The 16,545-nt window shown below is 50.0% G+C and overlaps 2 protein-coding genes across 6 annotated transcripts in view; one reads left to right on the forward strand and one right to left on the reverse strand.

Moving 5' to 3' along the window:
• The window catches only part of GLOD4 (glyoxalase domain containing 4), a 30,612-nt gene extending 20,520 nt beyond the window's left edge, over positions 1–10,092 (reverse strand). Inside the window, exons 1-2 of one of the 4 annotated variants that reach the window (XM_063798148.1) lie at positions 8,597–10,092; positions 3,594–3,694 (exon numbers count right to left, since the gene is read on the reverse strand). The gene's annotated coding sequence lies outside the window, so the exon portion shown is untranslated. Of the gene's footprint in view, positions 1–3,593; positions 3,695–6,679; positions 8,319–8,596 lie in introns of those variants that run through there. The other 3 variants (XM_063798151.1, XM_063798152.1, XM_063798149.1) reach the window with 3 other exon arrangements.
• Positions 19–10,134, forward strand: MRM3 (mitochondrial rRNA methyltransferase 3). Of its 2 annotated transcripts, NM_001279817.1 has the most exon segments (4): positions 19–358; positions 752–996; positions 5,699–5,866; positions 9,159–10,134. In NM_001279817.1, coding segments are annotated over 4 exon segments (1,263 nt in total). In that variant the 5' UTR covers positions 19–44; the 3' UTR covers positions 9,695–10,134.
• The last annotated feature ends 6,411 nt before the right edge of the window (positions 10,135–16,545 follow it).

A 16,545-nucleotide genomic window follows, 5' to 3' on the forward strand; every position in this document is an offset into this window, starting at 1 on the left:
CGCCGACGGCGCGCTTTCGTGACGCAGCCCGGGTCTCAGGGAACATGGCGGCGCTGGTGAGACCCGCGAGGTTTGTCGTGCGACCGTTGCTGCAGGTGGTCCAGGCTTGGGACCTTGACGCGAGGCGCTGGGTCCGGGCGCTGCGGCGGAGCCCAGTGAAAGTGGTGTTTCCTTCCGGAGAGGTGGTGGAACAGAAGCGCGCTCCTGGGAAGCAGCCCCGCAAGGCACCATCTGAGGCCAGTGCCCGGGAGCAACGAGAGAAACAACCGCTCGAGGAGTCCGCATCCCGCGCTCCCAGCACCTGGGAAGAGTCTGGGCTTCGCTACGATAAAGCTTATCCCGGGGACAGGAGGCTGAGGTGATGTGGTTCTTGAGCCTGTCGAATGTTCTCGTTTCCCTTCCCGTCGCACAGCGGAACCTTAACCTCCTTCCGATGGAGGACTTCTTCCAGTACAGCCCGCTGGTTTTTGTATTATGCACAGAGGGCCGAATAAGCGTCTTTGGAATTAGCTTCTGTTTCTCCTTAGCTCTTTGTTGTTGTTTTTGTTTCACCATGTTAGCCAGGCTGATCTGGAACTCCTGACCTCAGGTGATCTGCCCGCCTCGGCCTCCCAAAGTGCTGGGATTACAGGCGTGAGCCACCGCGCCCGGCCCTCTCCGTAGCTCTTTATTTCTGTTACAACTAAGCGTGTCTCAGTAACAAGGATGTTGATAGTTACCTGTTTTTTTTTTTTTTAATTTCCATCTACAGCAGTGTAATGACAATAGTGAAGTCCAGGCCATTTCGGGAAAAACAAGGGAAGATCCTGCTGGAAGGTCGCAGGCTCATTTCAGACGCTCTCAAGGCTGGAGCTGTGCCAAAAATGTTCTTCTTTAGCCGTCTAGAATACCTAAAGGAGCTGCCAGTCGATAAGCTGAAAGGTGTCAGCCTCATTAAGGTGAAATTTGAGGATATCAAGGATTGGTCCGACCTCGTAACGCCACAAGGAATAATGGGTTAGTGATTACCCAGTGTATCTTTTTTTTTTTTTTTGTCTTGTTCTGTCACCCAGGCTGGAGTGCAATGGCGCGATCTTGGCCCACTGCAACCTCCGCCTCTCTGGTTCAAGGGATTCTCTTGCCTCAGCCTCCCCAGTAGCTGGGATTACAGGCGTCTGCCACCACGCCCGGGTGATTTTTGTGTTTTTAGTAGAGATGGGGTTTCACCATGTTGGCCAGGCTGATGTCGAACTTGTGACCTCAGGTGATCCTCCTGCCTCGGCCTCCCAAAGTGCTGGGATTACAGGCGTGAGCCACCGTTCCCGGCCTTACACAGTGTATCTTAAGGTGTGGAGACCTAGGATTAATTTCTCATACTTGTCTTAGGACAGCAGCATTGAAATGAAATTCAAAATGTTACAATTAGAAAAATATAATTCTCAAACCTGTGTATCTTAGAGTATTTTCAATGGAAATTGAAACCTGTTTTTCACTATCATTTGTGTTGTGGCTCTTTATGGTCCCTAGGAAGAACCACTATTCCTCAAACCTTCTATTTTTTAGATTACTTCTTCAACTTTCTATGTCAGATTAAAAATTAAGAAAGCATTTACTGAAAGATTGAGCCCTTCATTTTTGCAAAACCTCTGCCAATGTGGTGATAACTGTCAATAAACTGCTTATTCCAGAAGCAGATCTAAGAAGCGAGGTACAAGCCACAATTTACTGCCCCGTTTAGCCCAATAAACAGAGAACCTTGTCTTCTAGTCTGTTTCTTCATTTGGCTGAATCTAACTTAACCTTATGTAACTCCGATGTCGAGTAGCAGTTACAAAGTCTTTGGTCTAAATATGAGAAGATAAGTTTTTCATACGTTTCTGACATTGGAGTTTTAAGATATGAAAACTGAATCCCTGAACTGTTGAGAGAGGAGATTCTGGGGAACCATCTCTTGTCTCTGTAACCCAGTGAGCCACAGGGATCTGTGCCTCTGGACTCACAGCTCTTAGATCCTAGGATGGGGACTTGGATTACTAAAGTACCTAGAATTACTCATGCTAAGTAACCATATTCTCACTAGCTACAGCCCTCTAATCCACACTCCATGCTTCAGTGAAAGTGTTATTCATTTTTACCGTGCTTGTCACTTGGGGCAGGTGTGCTCACAGTGGCCAGCCCATCTTGAACTTGTGCTTGTCACTTGGGGCAGGTGTGCTCACAGTGGCCAGCCCATCTTGAACTTGTGCTTGTCACTTTGGGCAGGTGTGCTCACAGTGGCCAGCCCATCTTGAACTTGTGCTCGTCACTTGGGGCAGGTGTGCTCACAGTGGCCAGCCCATCTTGAACTTCATCATCATACCTGCTTTCATCATTTCCTGGCTTATCCTTATGTTACTATGTTTTAGATTTGAGGGCAAGGAATAAGGGAGAAATGGATAGGAACTGGCAGCACCTGTCAGGCTTTAGACAGACACTCCCCAGAATCCAGCGACGTAAGTAGGGCCTCCGTATAGTGGGTTCTCATCACCACAGACATCCAAGTAGAAGTAAAGGACTTCTAAGGTCCCCAGCCCTACTGAATGGCTTGTGGCCATCTGTGACTCCGAAGTGGAGGCTCTCTCACAGCACACAGATGCCTAATACCCTTCCATTGCCTTCAGTGGTGGATAGGCTTTTTACCTGCACCGTCTTTTAGAAAGAATCCTAAATCTTTGATTGTATCATGTTTCAGTACAAGTACTATTTCATTCATCTCCTGACTTCAGTCAGTAGCCCATTTATTGTAGCAATCATATACGACAAAATACTAGTAAGATTCAAAAAAACTGTACAGTCCCTTGGGAGCAGACTACAAAGGGATTGAATATTTGATAATTATACATAAAGAGTTTAGGGTAGTGCTTGGCTTAAAAAAAAAGTTTACTAAAAGGTTATCATTATCACCTCTACCAGTAAACATGGTGATTCAAAAAGAAACTTGTGGATATGTGATACACCCATGTGAATAACTTCATCTATACCACAGCAATTTCATGTACTCAAAGCCATTTTTAATATTAGCCTTTTTCCAATTTTTCTCTTTTCCCATAAATTCTTTCCATAAAACTTTAGAGATGAATAATGTAGAGATTATGTAATGTAGATTATTATATAATGTATATATAATTTTATCATGTAGAGATTATTAAATAAGGAGAGAATTTTCCACTGAGAAGGCCACTTAGGGTTTTCATTTTCCCAGATAGTCCCAGACCCCATTTTACTCCTTTGTGTTAGACTGAGGACAGAGCGGTCACCAGTAAGTGGCTGTACCCATTCTAAAGCTCCCAGGCTTCTGGACCTCCAGCGTGAGGCCTTGGAAGTGACTCAAGCGTTCACTGCACCTACAGCCCCTTCGTTTTGCAGAGTATGTCCCTAAGACAGTGCTTCTGAGCCAGCGTATTTGAAAAAGGGGTTGTTACTTTGATGCGTTCAAGTTTTGAAATTCATATTCTTTTTCCTAGGAATGTACTTTGAATTTTAAAATGAGTGATAAAGGAAAGATAAATCAGTATAGCAGGCTAATAATTGTTTTTTAAATATTTAAGCCTATAAACTATTTTTTAAAAGCCTACCTGGTAGGAAGATGGGCACAGGTTGTAGAAACAAGACAGTTAAAGGAGCACAGGAATTCACTGAGGAAGATCGCAGTCAGTCAGTAAGGTGTTTAGCTTCTCTAGTAATCAGAGAAAAGGCAAGTTAAAATAATGGCATGCTGTTTTTTCTATCACATTGGGACAAATGGAAACAAATCATAGACCCGCTTTTGAGAAGGGTTTGAGCTGGAAAACAGGTTTTGTTTTGTTTTGTTTTTTGTTTTTGAGACAGTGTCTTTCTGTTGCCCAGGCCGGAATGCAGTGGCGCGATCTTGCCTCACTGCAACCTCCACCTCCTGGGTTCAAGCAATTCTCTTGCCTCAGCCTCCTGAGTAGCTGGGATTACAGGCATGCGCCACCATGCCTGGCTAATTTTTGTTTTTTGTTTGTTTGTTTGTTTGTTTGTTTGAGACGAAGTCTCGATCTGTCGCCCAGGCGGGAGTGTAGTGGCGTGATCTCTGCTCACTGCAAGCTCCGCCTCCTGGGTTCACGCCATTCTCCTGCCTCAGCCTCCTGAGTAGCTGGGACTACAGGCGCCCACCACCACGCCCGGCTAATTTTTTTGTTATTTTTAGTAGAGATGGGGTTTCACCGTATTAGCCAGGATGATCTTGATCTCCTAACCTCATGATCCGCCCACCTCAGCCTCCCAAAGTGCTGTTGATTACAGGCGTGAGCTACCGTGCCTGGCCTAATTTTTGTATTTTTATTAGAGACAGGGTTTCACCATGTTGTTCAGGCTGGTCTCAAACTCCTGACCTTGTGATCCGCCCACCTCAGCCTCCCAAAGTGCTGGGATTATAGGCATGAGCCACTGCGCCCAGCCGAAAACAGGTATTTATGAGTTCCTGATGTGAATAAACTGAAAGAGCCTGTGTGAACGTTAAGAGTGCACGCACATCATTTGTCCATTTCACTCACAGGTATTTATGCTAGAGAAATTTTTAGACACATGGACAGACAGTCCTACAGGGATACCCATTGCAGCAGCATTTGTAACAGGGAAAAATTCAAGTAATTTAACAGTCCATAGAGGAAGAGATAAATGAACTGCGGTACATTCATACTACAAAATAGAGGCTGGGCATGGTGGCTCACAACTGTAATCCCAGCACTTTGAGAGGCCGAGGAGGGTGGATCACCTGAGGTCAGGAGTTCGAGACCAGCCTGGCCAACATGGCAAAATCCCGTCTCTACTAAAATTACAAAAAATTAGCCGGGTGTGGTTGCGGGTGCCTGTAATCCCAGCTACTTGGGAGGCTGAGAGGCAGGAGAATTGCTTAAACCCAGGAGGCAGAGGTTGCAGTGAGCCAGCATTACACCATTGTACTCCAGCCTGGGCAACAGAGTGAGAGAGTGAGACTCTGTCTCAAAAAAAAATAGCCTACAGCAGTTAAAGGAAAAAAGTAGCTTCAAACATACTGACATGGTAAGTTTAAGATATGTTGTTGCGTAAAATAAGTCGATTACAGAATAATACAGAGTATGACACGGAATGTAAAACACATTTACATATGGACAGGAGTGCATATATACAGGTAGATGCATAGAACAAGTTCTAAAAGGATATACTCCAAAACAGAACAGTCGAGGGGGAGGAGAGTGGTACTGGTAGAATTTTATGTTGTTTGAATTTTGCCAATCAGAATGTATTCGTGGGTTTTTTTTTCCTTTTTTTTTTTTTTTGAGAGGGAGTCTCACTGTGTCGCCCAGGCTGGAGTGCAGTGGCGTGATCTTGGCTCACCACAACCTCCACCTCCCAGATTCAAGCGATTCTCCTGCCTCAGCCTCCCAGGTAGCTGGGACTAGAGGCATGCGCCACTACGCCTGGCTAATCTTTGTATTTTTAGTAGAGACAAGGTTTTGCCACGTTGGCCAGGCTGGTCTTGGACTCCTGACCTCAGGTGATCCACCCGCCTCGGCCTCCCAAAGTGTTGGGATTACAGGCATGAGCCAGTACACCTGGCCCGTATTCCTGTATTTTTATGTAACTAAGACCATATCAAGATTGATAAGTAAATGAAAAGTCAGACTATTCCCCGTGCCCACACCAGGCAAGTAAACCATCTGTTTTGTTTCCTCAGGGATTTTTGCCAAACCTGACCATGTTAAGATGACATATCCAAAGACTCAGCTTCAGCATTCACTGCCTTTATTATTGATTTGTGACAATCTCCGTGACCCTGGGAACCTGGGGACAATTCTGAGATCTGCAGCTGGGGCAGGCTGCAGCAAAGTGTTACTCACCAAAGGTAAGAGCATCAAAGGCCAGGCATAGTGGCTCACACTCGTAATCCAGCCCTTTGGGAGGCCGAGGCAGGAGGGTCACTTGAGCCCAGGAGTTCAGGACCATCCTGGGCAACATAGTGAGACCTCATCTCTACAAAAAAAATTACAATTAGCTGGGTGTGGTGGGGTGTGCCTATACTCAGTCCCAGCAACTTGGGAGGCTGAGGTGGGAGGATTGCTTGAGCCTGGGATGTCAAAGCTCATCACATGTCAAGTGAGCTCATCACTGCACTCCAGCCTGGGCGACAGAGTGAGACTCCCTCTCAAAAAAATAATAAAACCAGGTGGATTAGTTGGTCTGGTCTTTTTTTTTTTTTTTATTAAAGAGATGGGGTCTCACTATGTTGCCCAGGCTGGTGTTGAACTGGCTCTGACTCAAGCAGTCCTCCTGCCTCAGTCTCCCAAAGTGCTGGAATTATAGGCATGAACAACTATGCCCAGCCAAGTCAATCACTGTTAGGTGAGCTATGGCTCTGGGCAGGCAGACATGCATTGGATCTTGGGTCTGCCTTCACTAGCTGTGGTCCCTGAGCAGTAGCTGGAATGACAGGCATGAATAACCACGCCCAGCCAAGTCGACCACTGTTAGGTGAGCTAGGGCTCTGGGCAGGCAGACACGGCTTTGGATCTTGGTCTGCCTTCACTAGCTGTGGTCCCTGAGCAGTAGTCCCTGAAGTGTCAGCTTCCTCGTTGGTGAACTGGGAGGAATAACAGAATCTCCCTGGTCACCGTGAGGATTAAGTGAGATGATGCACAGAAGTTACTTCACACCTTACCTGCCTCACGAGTAATTCAGTCAATGTTGATTCTCTTTTTTAAAAATTATGTTTATTGTAGAGATGGGGTCTTGCTGTGTTGCCCAGGCTGATCTGGAACTCCTAAGCTCAAGGGATCCTCCTGCCTCTGCCTGGCAAAATGCTGAGATTATAGGCGTTAGCCGCCATAGCCAGCCATGTTTATTATCTTTTAAAATTATCATGAAACCTGCTAGGCTGTTAGAGAACTTCACATCGATTATGGAAATGAAATAGATGCCAATTTTAACACTTGGTTTCTGGTTCTTTATATAATGATCTTGAGTTCCCAAATTGCTGAGTATATGAGCCATTCCTGAGTCTTGACTTCTGAATCCTATGAAAGGAATGACGTCAGCAGCTCTGAATCCTAATGTCATTGTGATCCGTTTCCCTTAGATTCCCTTAGCCTCAGCGTGGGTCACATGCCCCGCACACAAATTCGCCTCATTACATTTCTGTCTCTTGTCATCAGAAATAGGGATTAATAGGCTTGGCTCTAAACAGACTTTCCTCACAGTTGGAGCACGCCTAAAATGTCTCTTACACCTTGGGAGGTGGAGGGGACAGAGAGTACCATTCATCAGAAACACCCCAGCCACCATTAAAAGTAAACTAATAGTGGCACCCATTGTTGAGACTTGCCTAAATTGCTGCTCGCAACTCTTTCTCAGTCACGCCTTGCTAGAATACGTTTCTGTGCCAGTGTGAGAGCTACGTGCTGGGGTTCTGTGATCAGTACCCGCTTACTCGCCCCATTATTTAGTGCTCTGATAGCTGTTGTGGGATTTGGAAATAAATCTAAATAATCCAAGCAGTGTGGTTTTCACATTGATACTGATGGCTGGGGTGTAAGAAATAGGGAAAGAAGGTAGGAAATACTTGGTGTGGTGCCCAGTATCCAGGACATGAGGATGACGGGAGGAGTCTCGCCTTTCCCCTTTCCCTTCTCCCCTCCAGGCAGAGGGGTCAGCCTCGGCCGCTCCTCTCACACATCTGGGCCTATCTCTGGTTTCCTGCAGGGAGAGGGAAAGCCCGTGGTTGGGGGTGCAGGCGCTGTTACATCCTCTGTGTCTTATTCTCCGTTTAAAATCTGGTTTGCCTGGTTCGTCTATCCCGAGGTTTGACAAATGAACTTTTAAAATAACTCGTCAGGAGAAGACTTGCGCTAACAAGCTGTGCGGGGGAGGGTGGGAGGCCATGCAGTCACTGTGAGGCCCCACCCTCGGCCGCTCTCCCAGCCTGCCCGTGGTGAGCAGCAGCCCCTGGGAAAGGCCAGGCGTCGCAGGCTGCTGCCGGGGTTGCCTCTTGCCTCATTTCCTCATCTCTAGAGTGTTCCCTGCTCCAGTGCAGACTGAACGTTGAAGCCCAATGGGTCTTGATGAAACTATAGATCTGATTCTGTCACTGCTTTGCTTAAGATCACTCAATGGCATGATACTGTCTTCTGATAAAATGCCAAACTCCTCAGCTTCCCATAGGAGGCCTCCTCCGTGTTGGCCTGCCCACCTCCCACCTCCTGTGCCACTACACCCCAGCGCTGATTGACCGGATCACTGCCTGTGCCACCACACCCCCACCCACTGATTGGCCGGCTTACCTCCTGTGCCACCACACCCCCGCCCGCTGATTGGCAGGCTCACCTTCTGTGCCACCAAACCCCCACGCGCTGATTGGCCGGCTCACCTCCTGTGCCACCACACCCCCGTCCGCTGATTGGCCGGCTCACCTCCTGTGCCGCCACAGCACCACCGCTGATTGGCCGGCTCACCACCTGTGCCGCCACAGCACCACCAGTGATTGGCCGGCTCACCTGTGCCACCACACCCCCCCCCCCACCCGCTGATTGGCCACGTCAACTGTGCCACCACACCCCCACCGGCTGATTGGCTGGCTCACCTCCTGTGCCGCCACAGCGCCACCGCTGATTGGCCGGCTCACCATGCTTGCAGTCCTTAGGCTGCGCCACTCTCCGGCTTCCTCTCCTAGCTCTGTCCTCTGCCTGGGCCTTTATCTCAGTGTCATGGTCTTTTAGATGGTTTTCCTCATCGCCCTGCTTTGTCTGTGGGTTTCCTATGACTGTGTGGGTGCTTCTTTTACATCAGTTACTGATACTGTAGCCATCTGTTTAATACCACCCCAGCGCCACTGCCCACTACACTGTGCGTTCCTTGGGGTTGGGGACTTTCATTATCTTTGCATCTTCTGCGCAGTGTCTGGCACGTGTGAATGGGAGATGTTGAAGGGATGCATAAAACATCTTCAGCACTAGCAGGAGTGACGCCTATAGTCGCTTTGCTGGATGCTGTCAGAGAGAGGCAGAAGGTCCCAGCCCTCAAGAAAGCTATCATAGAAGAACTGGTTTATCTCCTGATCCAAAATTGATCAGACTTACTCCACAGTCCCCTGGTCTGGGAAGATTTGTAACATCTTGATTGTTTCCTGTCTTTTTATTTTCCAGGCTGTGTGGATGCCTGGGAGCCCAAAGTGCTCCGGGCGGGTATGGGCGCACATTTCCGGATGCCCATTATCAATAATCTGGAATGGGAAACCGTGCCCAATTACCTGCCCCCTGACACTCGGGTCTATGTGGCTGACAACTGTGGCCTTTATGCCCAGGCTGAGATGTCTAATAAAGCTAGTGACCATGGCTGGGTGTGTGATCAACGAGTGATGAAGTTTCACAAGTATGAGGAAGAGGAAGATGTAGAAACCGGAGCCAGTCAAGATTGGCTGCCTCATGTTGAGGTTCAGAGTTACGACTCGGACTGGACAGAGGCGCCGGCAGCTGTGGTGATTGGCGGGGAGACCTACGGCGTGAGCCTGGAGTCCCTGCAGCTGGCCGAGAGCACTGGTGGCAAGAGGCTGCTGATCCCCGTTGTGCCTGGTGTGGACAGCCTCAACTCGGCCATGGCGGCAAGCATCCTGCTTCTCGAAGGGAAAAGACAGCTGCGGGGGAGGGCGGAGGACTTGAGCAGGGACAGGAGTTACCACTGAGGACGCAGAAGTGACTTCTGCTTGAGGACGTCTGCAGCTCCTCCTACACCAGCACACTCGTGGGAGGCTGGCAGAGTCAGTGACTATGGCCCCCATGTTCAGGAGGAAGGTGTGATGCCGTCATACAGTTACAGGAAAAATAAGAACTTCCTCAGAAAGAACAGGTCCGAATTCTTCCTGTCGCGTCACTGATTTTGAGGTTCTTTTTTCTCTTGGTGACAATAGGTGACCCACGTGGCTCTGTGTGTTTTTAAAAATTGTCCACCAAGAAGCACTTTGTGCCCAGAAAGTTCCTGAAGCATCATCCTGGCAGGGAGGCGCCTGCTCCACCAGCTGGTGGGTGTTTGTAATCACCAAGCACCAGCTGTAGGTCACAGCCACATCACTCACAGCTGATCACTGGTTGGTGGAAAATAAACTATGAGCAGCAGATTACGTTAGTAAGTTGTTTTGTGTGGTTGGTGTGTCACAGTACCTGTCAGTCACGTTTGGCCTGGTAACGAGGACGTGGCTAAGGGAACACCAGGAAGCTGAGGGCTACGCTCATGGCATCCAGCAGCTCTGCTCTGGGCTCAGATGGTCTTTGAGATTGTTCAGGGCTTCACTGAGCCACTGTTTATGTATCCATAGAAACGGCTTAATTCAACAGGCCATGTCAGACCTTCTTGGCACCTCTGCAGATACCTTTTTGAGGACTTTGCAGAGACGGAAGTCTATGCAGAAAACTGAATTTCAAAATCGGCAGCCTCACCCTGCATGTGTCAGGAAAGTGTCACTGTTTCCTGGTTCCCTGTGTTAGTCCTACTTACGTCTCATCCCCCAATGTTTAGAGGCCAAGGTTCTGAGAATGAACGCCCACAATACAGCGGCAGGACCCTTCTGTTCTCTCAGCCCCTCCAGGGCCGAGGGCAAGCTGGATCTTTACCTACTAGCGGCCAAACCAGGATGCAGCCAGGGGGTCAGGGCAAGTGCTGATGGTCATCAATGTATCTATAAGGAACTGTGGGGATGGGGTGCGTGGGTGGAATATGGGACTCTCTTAAGCACTGCTGGCCAGGCGCGGTGGCTCACGCCTGTAATCCCAGCACCTCGGGAGGCCGGGCGCGGTGGCTCACGCCTGTAATCCCAGCACTTTGGGAGGCCAAGGCAGCGGATCACAAGGTCAGGAGATCGAGACCATCCTGGCTAACACGGTGAAACCGTCTTCACTAAAAAAATACACAAAATTAGCCAGGCGTGGTGGCAGGTGCTACTCGGGAGGCTGAGGCAGGAGAATGGTGTGAACCCGGGAGGCGGAGCTTGCAGTGAGCCGAGATTGCACCACTGCACGCCAGCCTGGGCGACAGAGCGAGACTCCGTCTCAAAAAAAAAAAAAAGCACTGCTTTTGCAGCCACACAGAGTTGGAGTTGAAGACAACACAGGAAGCGTTTCCCCACACCCTTCTGCCCAGCGGCTCCCGTAATGGTTTGGACACTGCTCACTCCAGGGAGGTCAAGTGTGTTGCTGGTGTGCCCAGGAGAAACCTTCTTTCTCTTCTACTCCCCCAACTTCCTAGTCAAACTCCCTCTTCCTAGTAAAACCAAATGACCAAGCATGATTCACGTGCCAAGGGGCAGGTTGGGATTGCTCTCCCCTGGGGGAGGGGTGTTTGCAGGGACAGTGTCCTCCCAGGCTGACATCTGAATATTTGAACATCTGCTCTGGAGCTCCACTGTGCTCTGGGCCTGCCCAGAGCTCCACATGAATGGGCGATGCAAGTGTCCCCCCAACACTGCTCCCAAAGGCTGGTGCAGAGAGGACAGGCGGAAAGGCGGCCTGGAGAATGCAAATCCATCCCACTCCAGTCTCCCCAGACACCTCAGGACAGTGCTCAAGAAGCAGGAGTCATGAAAAGGAAGCTCACATCTTTCCAGCCTAAAACCAATCTCCTGGGATTTGTTCCCCGGGTTATACTCCCACTGACTCGTTACAAAATAACAGTGAAAGAATAAACCATGTATTACCTTGTCCTTGTTTAGAAAAAGCAATGTAAACACTGGAAAGTAATTTTTTTTTTTTTTTTTTTTTTTGAGACGGAATCTCCCTCTGTCGCCCAGGCTGGAGTGCAGTGGTGCGATCTCGGCTCACTGCAAGCTCCGCCTCCCAGGTTCACGCCATTCTCCTGCCTCAGCCTCCCGAGTAGCTGAGACTACAGGCGCCCACCACCACGCCCGGCTAATTTTTTGTATTTTTAGTAGAGACGGGGTTTCACCATGTTAGCCAGGATGGTCTTGATCTCCTGACCTCGTGATCCACCCGCCTCGGCCTCCCAAAGTGCTGGGATTACAGGCGTGAGCCACCGCGCCCGGCCAACACTGACAAGTAATTCTAAGCCCATTTTATCCTGGGTGTGAGAGGGAAAAAAAATTTACATCCCTTTGCTTTAGAGTCTTCAGTTCACTGAAGACTCACTGCTTTAGTGCCTTCAGTTCACTTTAGTGCCTTCAGTTCACTGCTTTAGTGCCTTCAGTTCACTTTATATATTCATGGGTATAATTTAGTAGGGACGAGGGAGGGTGCAGGAGGGAGGCAAATTGTCCTTTCTTCAGTGAATACAGGGGAGCAGATGGTTGTTATTTGCTGAGTGATTCTGGAAAATCACTACCTTGAATTCTCAAGTTTTGAGGCCGACATTTGTTCTCTCACCATTTCCCCAGTAAACAGGAATAAAAAACGAGCCACATTTGACAAGGAAAACACTGCTTGGCTGAGAGACGAACATTGTCAGGATGTTGGCCACGCTCCCGCGCCTTTGTGTGGTGGCGTAGCTGTCACAGTGGCGTCTGCCAGGAGGTGGCAGGCGACACCTCCAAAACCACCCCAGTGCTGAAGGGCGGGGCTGCGATTTTTTCCTGGATTTAAATCGTTGAAAAGGGAGGAAAAGAGGATGAAGTCTCCCTCCACCGGAGAGCATTTTGCAAGCTGTCTGTGCTCCAGGGTGTTAAAGCCGGAGACCCATCCAGATTGTCCCAGACCACCTCAGAAGCAAGAACCCGGAGTACAGGAAGACATGGGAACAAAAACGGAGGCGAAAGAGGACGAACGGGAAATAGCAGGAAAGACCATCACAACTTTTCCCTGTGACTGCAGCCTCTGAGAAAAGCAACTCTGGGCAAAGCATAGGTGTCCAGATGTGCCTGGAGCTCATGCTGGGTGCCCACCGGCTGGCCCTTCAGTTCCTGCTTCGGGGCAGAGAGCGCTGAAATCACTCTCCCCTCGCCCCAGCCGCTGGCTCCTGGCTGGGAGCCTGGTCATTAAGGTCCAGAGGAGAAACAGACCTCTGGGGACCTGCCGTTCACCTGGGACCTTCCGCTGCTTACCCCGGGGTTGACAGCAACCCCAGATGTCCGCACCAGCCACGCCGGGCCACACATAGCCCCACTTTTGCCATTCTACCACGCACAGCCCTCAGACACACTCCCCATCCAAGGTTCCAGGGCTCTGGGCTGAAAATCACCAGCTGTACTGCAGGGCCTGGGGCTGCCCTCTTGACCAAGCTACCTCTCCCTCAGGAGCAGAGCTGACAGGCTCACCTGTTTTTAAGCAAACATGTTGCCACCTTAAAAATTCCATGATTGTGTTTCCTCTGTTTTCTTTTCTTTTTCTTTTTTTTTTTTTTAGATAGGGTTTTGCCACGTTGCCTAGGCTAGTCTTGAACTCCCGGCCTCAAGCTATCCTCCTGCTTCAGCCTCGAAAGTGCTGGGATGCCAGGCGTGAGCCACTGCGCCCGCCATGTTTCCTGTTTTCATCAGTGCAGGGAGTGCACACATGTAATAAGCTAGGAGCCAAGTCAGTGGATGAGCTGGTTTATTGCTCAGGATGACTGAAGTCTCAACTACGGAACCATGTTACATTCGAGCAGCTGAGACAGCAGCTGAAGCCAGGTCCTCCCGAAGCTTCAGGAAGCCTGCTTGATGCTCCACGGCTGAGAGTGACAGAGAATCCGGAATAGCTTATGGATGGGTCAGTTCTCTTCTCACCACACTCCCAATATCCGGCTTCCTGGACTGTTGTGTAGGGAAGAGCCACTTTTTTCAGTTGAAGTCCGAGTTCTTATGGGCCATGACCAAGGCTGCTGCTTCCTCAAAATGCAGGAAGGGGGCCGCGTGCGGTGGCTCACGCCTGTAATCCCAGCACTTTGGGAGGCCGAGGCGGGCGAATCACGAGGTCAGGAGTTTGAGATCAGCCTGGCAAACATGGCGACACCCTGTCTCTACTAAAAATACAAAAATTAGCCTGGCATGGTGGCGGGCGCCTGTAGTCCCAGCTACTTGGGAGGCTGAGACAGGAGACTTGCTTGAACGTGGGAGGCGGAGGTTGCAGTGAGCCGAGATCGTGCCACTGCACTCCAGCCTGGGTGACAAAAGTGAAACTCTTGTCTTAAAAAAAAAAAAAAAAGAAATGCAGGAAGGGAACAGGGAACAAGGCTAGGGAGGGAGGAGCCGACGGCTGCAGCAAGCTCTGGCCTCAGCCTCCCTTCCCTGCTCCTCTGAGATGCCGAGGGCGGGGTGTACTCACTGCAAGCCTGCCAAGCAGGACCTCCATGTCCTCTGACATTCAAGAGAGATGGATTTTTTGGCCCTGAGATCACGTCTCCTACTGTATCTTCATTCTAGCACCTGTGGGTGACTTCCTCATGTGAGTGAGGCATAAGCACCCGGAATCCGGACTGGAGGCCATCTCTGCCTCTGGATTGCACACTGGCCTACAGACCTGGGGACAGAGTCTTTCACGAGTTGTGTATCGTTTAACAGAAACCCAGCAGTTCCACCCAAACCTCCTGACACATTCTCGGGCTTGGGAAGTGTCCCAAAGCACCAAGGGGGTGAGACACACGCCTTGAAAAATGGCAGTAGGCATACTTACCTGTCTTCATGCGCTCACATACGAGGTGTACCTAGAACGCCCTCATGTTATATTCCCAGCACTAATGAAGCTACTGGTCAACAGCTATTTGTTCCCAAAGAATTTTCCCTTGCGCAGCCGCAGCCTGGAGGAAGCAGGGCGTGTGCCCTCGTCTGCTGGCGGCAGCAGTGAGGGGTGTAGCCAAGTGCCCACTTCTCTCATTCAGCTGCTTCGGGGCAAACTGGAAAGACCCTTTGAGCTCACAGCCCCCTGCTCAGTGCTACTCCTGAGCCTGCGGGCCTGTGTGCACAGCCACCCACAGCCCGGGGCAACGGCACCGTCAACAGCGTGTGCCCTCGCTCAGGGCCCTCCCGGTACCACGCTTCCCAGTGTGCAGGCTTCCTACACGTGTGTCCTCTCATACATTGCGTTTCCTCCCTAAGCTGCACGGGGCAACACCGTGTTAGGTCCCGCGGATCTGCTCCTGGGCCACAACCGGCTCCGGCTGTATTGTTGCTGAATTCAGTTTGCTGTCCTAGAACAAGGCAGCAGGAGGGGAGAACAGCTTTTCAGTGTCTTTAATTAGGCAACAGGAAAAAACAAAGTCTGGCTGAAAATTACTATTTGAAGCTTGGCCGATGCCAACACAGCACTCGCTCCCTGCGTTCTGGTAAGTGATGGCCGTTGATTTCAAGGACGTACCAAGGGGCGAAAAGCAAGAGCAGGAAGTCACCTCGCTCTGGAAAAGAAGCTGGTTTTCATCTGCTGTATGTGCCGGTCCCAGACATACCCTTTTCTCTTTTTTAAATATTTTTTTTCCCAATTAGGAATTCAATGTGGAAAACATACCCTTTTTCTTAAACAGATTTTTAATGTTGGGGAGACAGGTTAAAAAAAAAACAACAACAACAGGCTGGCTGTGCTGGCTCACACCTGGAATCCCAGCACTTTGGGAGGCCAAGGTGGGCAGATCACCTGAGGTCAGGAGTTCGAGACCAGCCTGGCCAACATGGCGAAACCCCGTCTCTACTAAAAATACAAAAATTAGTCAGGCGTGGTGGTGTCGCCTGTAATCTCAGCTACTTGGGAGACTGAGGCAGGAGAATGGCTTGAACCTGTGAGCTGGGATCATGCCACTGCACTCTAGCCGGGGCGACAGAGCGAGACTCTGTCTCAAAAAAAAAAAAAAAAAAAAAACCCTCATCGCTGTTGTGAGGATGAGTGGATGGGATCTGGAAGTCACTGTGGTAAACACAAATCTGGGAACCCCAGAGTGGCATTTCAACAGCCGCCCGCAGCCTCCACCTGCAGGGCCTGGCTTTCCTGGCTGCCGGAGGAAGCCCTTGAATATGCCACAGCTGGTGCTGAACCTGCTTCCAATTAGCAACAAGAATCTGAAGGTGGAGCTGCTTGGCGGGGATTATCATGCCACCCACTTCGCCTGCATCTGTGGCCTTTACGACCTCTCACTATCGATCCCTGACACTCAGAAGTGATTCTTCACTAACAGTTTCCCGCAAAGCAGTCACTGTATAAACCTGAACCTTTGGAGTCAACCTTCCCCACGGGTCTTAAGGAAGCTACAGACCCACTCTAAAAGGGGAATTCTGGTGTCAAGAATCCAGTTGCAATGACTTAGGGCAACCCCCTCGCTGGACTTTGTTCCTCCTGCCCCAAAGGTAAGCAGCTGCTAAGAGAACCCACCTTTCCTCCGAGGCCATCACGATACATGGACAGAAATCCTGCTATCTCCCACATTCAGGTCGGCCACATTCATCCCACCCACCCCGACCCCTAAGGGAGACTCTGGCAGCGTTCCCAGAGAAGCCTTGAGCCTGGGACCAGCTGGGTTTAAGAGGCTCCCACATTTGGCCCATTCTTCACAAGGAGACCCGTGCGTGATTCCTCCTGTTCTCCCAACCAGCTTTCTCAGGCTTCAGAGGACTCGGCTCCCCTGGAGGGAGGA

This window comes from Pan troglodytes, chromosome 19, assembly GCF_028858775.2.
Source record: "Pan troglodytes isolate AG18354 chromosome 19, NHGRI_mPanTro3-v2.0_pri, whole genome shotgun sequence".
Lineage (NCBI taxonomy): Eukaryota > Metazoa > Chordata > Mammalia > Primates > Hominidae > Pan > Pan troglodytes.